Source organism: Lactuca virosa, chromosome 4 (assembly GCF_052849685.1).
Source record: "Lactuca virosa cultivar CGN04683 chromosome 4, Lactuca_virosa_CGN04683_v6, whole genome shotgun sequence".
Taxonomy (NCBI): Eukaryota; Viridiplantae; Streptophyta; class Magnoliopsida; order Asterales; family Asteraceae; genus Lactuca; species Lactuca virosa.
The window spans coordinates 225,735,250-225,742,025 of record NC_136429.1 but is presented as its reverse complement, the minus strand read 5'-3'; the positions used below and the strand labels follow the sequence as shown (position 1 = coordinate 225,742,025).

The 6,776-nt window shown below is 33.5% G+C and overlaps 1 protein-coding gene across 1 annotated transcript; it reads right to left on the bottom strand.

Moving 5' to 3' along the window:
* Positions 1 to 3,223: 3,223 nt before the first annotated feature.
* LOC145105668 (uncharacterized) lies at positions 3,224 to 6,489 on the bottom strand. The gene is made up of 6 exons (XM_079042750.1): positions 6,455 to 6,489; positions 6,292 to 6,313; positions 5,857 to 6,239; positions 5,215 to 5,455; positions 4,249 to 5,094; positions 3,224 to 4,132 (listed from the first exon to the last, which is right to left on the bottom strand). The coding sequence occupies exons 1-6, from the start codon at positions 6,487 to 6,489 to the stop codon at positions 3,224 to 3,226; spliced, it is 2,436 nt and encodes an 811-aa protein (XP_078898876.1).
* Positions 6,490 to 6,776: the final 287 nt, after the last annotated feature.

The following is a 6,776-nucleotide window of genomic DNA, read 5'->3' as shown; positions in this document are numbered from 1 at the left end:
CTTCACCCAAACAATTTATGGATAATCGTTTGAGAATAGTATAAGTTATGATTTATTAATATATTATAAGTCCTAATATATTAATATAAAATCATATTATTTAATTAGTATTGATCTATAATTAATTTAGAATTAATTTAGAGATCAAAAGTATGACTAATTAAATATGGGCTCTTGTATTTATATAGTGTGGGCTAATGCTTATTTGGAATGGGCTAGGCTTGCATGGAAAGTCCATGGATACTCCATGGAGCTTTAACCCATGGATCTCATGGAAATGAAAAGACATGGGTATTAGGGTTTACATGGATGTAACCCTAATCCACCACACTATATAAAGGAGGCTTTGGTTCTTGAAATTGCACTAGTTGATGTGTGTAAACCAAGAGGGCCGATTTCAAGAAGTTTGTGACTATTCTCTCAAGTTTCCAAGTTTGTGGTGATTTGTGACTTCCATTTGAGGCATCCACATTATTGGTGCTAGGCTCTCAAACTCCAAGCAATCAACTACTACTACAAGGTAAGTAATTCTACTAGTTTTATTTGATTCAAGTATCCCATGCCATGCTAGTTAGGATAAGAACCTTGGAAAAATAATTATTTGCATGTATTTTAGTCAAACATAGATCCAATGTTTCTAGGGTTGCATGTACACCATAGGAGTGTTAGAATGCTCAAAACCCATCAGTGGTATCAGAGCCTGGTTTGTTTATTTGATACTTGATGCAAAAAAAATAAAAAAAATAAAAAAAAAAACTTGAAAATCGAAGTTTTGTTCAAAAAGCTCGTATCAAAATTTCAAGTTTTGTATATGTACTTACGATTCTTGAAATTTTTGATATGAACATTCATAAACATATGAGTTTAGAAGATCATAGAAATTATGTGCTAATAATTGATTAGATTAATTCTTGATCTTTATGTGTTTTAATGGAGTCCATAACTAGTTCTTAAGTTATGGATAACCAAAAGTCACATTTATAAATAACCATTAAAAGAACACATAGGTTACAAAAAATGAAGAGTCTTCATTTTTAATAACCATTAACTCATAAGTTATGAGAAATGAAAAGTTTTGAAAGTTTCCAAAACTTGCCCTCAAGTTTTGGAACATGTAAAGTCATATTAAAAACTTTAGTTCCAACCCCTAGAATTTTAAAAGTTAAAATTCAACCCTTATACTTTCTAAAATTATAAGTTTAATAATATTTATATATGTATAAGATCAAGTCGTCTTACCGCTAGTACGCCTCATTCACGAAGCCGGTCTATAAGGGGGGTATAAGGTTGTTGCCTATAAAATGGCAACTTAATGGGTGTCCACTCTCACCCACCGCTTCCTTGATCGGTGGAGGGTCGTTAGCCGAACGGGTAGGACAAGGACTTATAAATTCTCATTAAAAGTATAATGATAATACTAAAGTAACTAAACTTTATTGAATTCCCAATCTTAGTTATTTTAGGAAAATGTGAATAAGGTGCTAATCCATGAAATTACACTTTACACTTTGTTTAAGTCGTTAGTGGAGCGTGTGTGGTTAACCGGCACACTAACTTGAACTTAACAAGGTAGGTAAAGGGTGACTTAATGTTTATCATAGTATCGATGGAGCGTGTGTGGTTAACCGGCACATCGATTGAGGGGTAATACATTAAGGGTACCAAGTAATTTGCATGGTTACTTCACACCTTGTTTTGTGATCCTCGGCATCCCAGTCACAAAACTTGAAGGGCACACTCGAGATTGAAACATGTAATTGAAGAAAGTTCAATGAATCTCAAAGAATCTAGGAGTTTCTAAACCAATTAAAACCTAATTAAATATTTCGTTTTTCATGGTGGAAATTGGTGAATCGTCATTCACCTACCTTCAAATATCTTATAGCTTAGATTACGGCATCCATCTTCTAAGTTATAAAATATTGTGTTGGGTCCTAGCCTTAATATTACATTTGGGTGTTTTGTTAAGGACTATCTCTATATCTAATCTAATCTATTCCCTCTTCTTTTCAGATGTCTTCCAATAACAATGCTTCTGGCTCAAACCCTACTAGCTCCTTCTCTCTCATGAATCTTTGTGGGAGAGTCATCTTTCATGGGTTCAACTTTACAGATTGGATCAGAAACATCAGGATGGTCACTCGGTATGAGAACAAAGAATATGTTCTCGACAAGGAGCTGAAGGTACCCAAGCCAACTGCTACTCCTGAAGAGCTTGCTGAATATGAGGTACATGAAAGAGATGCTACAAAAGTGGCATGCATCATGATGGCCACCATGACAGCCGAGCTCCAAAAGTCCTATGAGGTCTATTATCCTTTTGAGATGCACCAGGACTTGATGGACCGCTACCATCAAAGTGCTCGTCAAGAGCGATATGAAATAATCTCCTCCATGATAACAATCCGAATGAAGGATGGTGAACCCATCACGTGCCACATGCAGAAAATGCAAAGGTATGTGGACCGTTTACTGAAGCTGAATGTGAACTTCCCTGAGGAGTTATCAATAGACATCATTTTGCACTCCTTGCCATCGTGTTATGATCAATTCCGCATGACATATCACATGAACAAGGAAGAAGTCACCCTCAGCAAACTTCAACGACTCTTGAAGACTGCCGAAAGTGGGAGTTTTGTACCTAAGTGTTGTAGTTTTAAAAAATATTTACCATTCCATTGTTGTTTCAAACTTATTTACAAAAACATAGTATATTTTTTTTTGGTAACTTCCAATTACTTAAATTTAATAAAATATATTTTAGATGTTAATTACGTGACTTATCATTTATAATTAGGTCCACAATATAATTTTTTTTTACAATAGAATGAAAAGACCACGTAACCTTACTTTTTATTAATTTATTATATTAATTTTTTTTTCAATTGAATCATTTTGAGCGGTGAACATAACTATTCTAAGCTGTTAAAAATCCATAAACTTATTAAAAATTACAAACAGTAATAAGTAATTCTTAATTGTTTTATTGTACATAGTTTTTTTTTTATAAAACAACGTGTGATTTCAAAATTTATAATCATTTTGAATACAACCATACTCTCCATACAAAATACCAACAAAACTAAGATGAACATCAAATGGTATAAATATAAATATAACTTGGATAAATCTTAAATAATCAATAATTATTAATATAAAATAAGTATTTTTTAAACATAAATAACCAAAAATTCTAGAATAAATACTACTCAATCAATCACTTTCACATATCTATAGGTCGTTTTCTAGGCTTAGAAGGACATGTTTTTTGATTATGACCACTTTGTCTAAACAATCCACAAAGATTAGCTTTCTTTCCTTCTTTAATGTTCATTCCATTCCGTAGCCTTGTCGAGCGAGGGCGACATTTTTCCTTTCGTTTTAACTCTGAATTTGGAAGCATTCCTCGAATAGATGTCTCGGGCCAATATGCTTCATGAGGGACCGGGGAAAAATCAGATGCCCAAGTAGCAGAATATTCAAAAATTGAGTAATATTGTTGAATATATTGACTCGTATTTAAAGAAAGATAGGCACATGCACTCAAGACATGAGAACACGGATACTTATGTATCTCCCACTTACCACATGTGCAAGTTTTTTTCTCCAAATCAACTACTTGCACATTTTTTCCTTTTTGAGTAACCACCTCAATTATTCCTTTTTCCCGGTTGAAAGATTTCAAGGTGTGTGCACTAGCTTTTGACATTGATGCCGCTTGTTTTACAACAACATAAGGAGTAAACACATCTCCATTAGCTTGAGCAGTAGGTCCCAAAGAACGTCTCACATCAAAGTAGTGAACTAATCTATAGAATGTAAGTTTGACACATGGAGTGATTGGTAAAAAACTAGCACCTTTAAGTACACTATTAAAAATCTCTGACATATTTGTAGTGAGCAGCCCATAACGTCTTCCACCATCATGTGCAAGTGTCCATCTACAAAGTGAATGTCCCTCGAGCCACTGACGAGCTTGTGCATTTAGTTTTCCAATCTCGTCCATGACAGAGTTGAACTTACGAACTTGATTTTGACTTCCAGCACGATAAGCTAAAACTTTTAAATGTGAGTTGCGAAACTTGTCATGAAAGTTGTTGACAAAATGTCGCAAACAGTACCTGTACAAATCCTTTCAAATGTGAACAATAAATTAAAAGTACTATAAAAGTGGTTAACGAAATTAAAAAAACAATACCTATGAAAACTATGGGGCTCCAACCATGGTGATCCTTGTTCGTTAACTACCTTTAGGATTCCACTATGACGATCAGATATTAAACAAATGCCCTCAGGTTCTTTCACCACATGTTTCTTGACATGATTAAGAAACCAATACCAACTACTATATGACTCATTCTCAACAATAGCAAATGCAAGAGGAAAAATCTGATTGTTACCATCAACTCCCATTGCAATCATCATCTTTCCCTTATACTTACCATATAAATGTGTCGCGTCAATGCTAACAACAGGCCGACAATGCACAAATCCGTTGACAGAAGGACCAAAAACCCAAAAAACACGTCTGAACTCCACTTTATCAACATTACTCTCCCCTCGATCCATATTATTATCCATGTGATCCATATTACTCAATCTAGCAGTGCACCATTCAACTATAGTTCCTGGATTGTAAAATTGAAGTGCAGCCATAAAATTTGGTAAAAGAATATAAGATTCCTCCCAGTTTCCAAATATATGTTCAATCGCCTTTTGCTTTCCCACCCAGACCTTCCTGTACGAAGGAGTATATCCTAATTTATCAATTATTTCAGCTCTCAACGTAGGAATACTAATAGATGGTTGTTCCTTAATAAGGTGTTCAGTTTCTTGAGCGATCAAGCTCGCATCCAGATTTGGATGATCTTGAGTAATCCTATACTGGAAACAAGTGTGTGGACCAATGTATCGTGTTATCTCAAAATACCCACTACGTTTACGTTTACATGCACGCAATTGCCACATATAACCAGTTTGTGAACACAACTTACATCTTATCTTCCAAATTGTTGGACATGTTTCAACCACTTCATATTGTCGATGCTTCCTGATCGTGTAAAGCTTAATAGCTCTAATAAGTTCATCCTTATTCTTAAAAGAATTTTCTCCCAATTCTTGAGTTAAATGACTTTTACTTTCAGAATGTGACGCCGCCCAATTGTCAACATTAGCCACATCTATTCCTTATAAACTATTAAAATTAGAAGGTACCTCGATGTTAGCTCCATCTGCGGTTACATCTCCTCCATTATCAGTTTCATCTTCATCCCTAATTTCATATCCTTCATTGTCCGTGTCAAATCCGCTACTCATTCCATTGTTCACAACGGCAAATTGAGAAATTATGTTGAAGTTCTCGTTGTGAATCATGTCTGACACAACATCAATATTATTCACAGTAGGTAATAAAATAGTGTTCCTTTCTTCTTCTATCAAAACTGATTCTTGAGTTCTGCGAGTAATATAACAAAAAAAAATTATAAGTGGAAACAATAACATATTATAATTACGAAATTTAGATGAAAAAATTAACAAGAACGTACTAAAATGGATTGCTTATTTAGCCTTTATGGTGAATGTGTGTATAGATAAAAAGTAAAGCAAATTGACTATTTTTAATTCCCTGTACATCCTATTCTATGACTTTTTCTTCAAAGAAATAGTTTATAGACAACATTAGTAACTTTTCCCAGTGGCAGAGATAGCCTCAAACTTATTATACAATACCCCTAACATATTTCACAAAAATCATCCAAAAATCATAATATGACAGAAGTAGCCCCAAACAAATTTCATAATGAAACAATATACGGTAAAATTTTGAACTTTGATGTATAATATGATTTTTAGTACCTGGGTGTTATATTCAGGTGATTTTTATCTCGATTGACGTCAACCTCTAAGTATAGATCAATATTGCTTAATTCTTGATGAAGACTAAGCACATCAAACATGATCTCAACGTCATTATCGTCCTTGATCGGAAGAGGAATATATTTCATTACCTTTCCAACAACCAATGGATATCTGCAAATTACTTTAATACTGTATTTTTGCTTGTCAATTGATGTTGCAAAATGGATTTGATTGATAAGGTCATTGAATTGTATTCCACATTGAACTTTAATAGCTTTACTCGGAGACTTGTTGTAAGTTATACCTTCTTTCCCATCACAAATTTTTCCGTCCCGATAACATAGCAAAGTAACAAATTTTGATGTCATGTCGATAAAAATCTATAGAGAAACAAAAACAATTATTAAAATAAAGTAACACATTAATTTATACATAAATGCATTTACTACAAAACCTATAAAATATACAAAAGAAAATTTTGAAAGAAATTAACAGTAAGGAGTTGAAAGTCATCAATCTTGCTTCAATTTACTACTTATTGATGAAAGAGACTCAAGAACAATAAAATTAAAAGCCCTAAAATTAATATAAAAACATGAAGTGCATTCGTGAATGAATCAATAAAGCCATTTTATCCAACAAAAATCGACCTAGGAAAAATTGACACTAACACAAACCAATAAGTCAATTAGAAGAAAGTCTTACCGGAGGAAAAATTAAAGAAGATGATTGTGATGAAGGGTTCCAATGATTGGTCGTCCAGGGAAGAAGAATGAATGCGCGTGATGAACAATGACGCAAGAACGCATGTGGAATGTTGCAATCCTTTCCTAGGCTAATAGGGTTTTTTTTTATTCTTTTAAATAAAACTACAATTACTTTGTAAATAATTTTTAAACTACCCCCTTTTAGTAAAT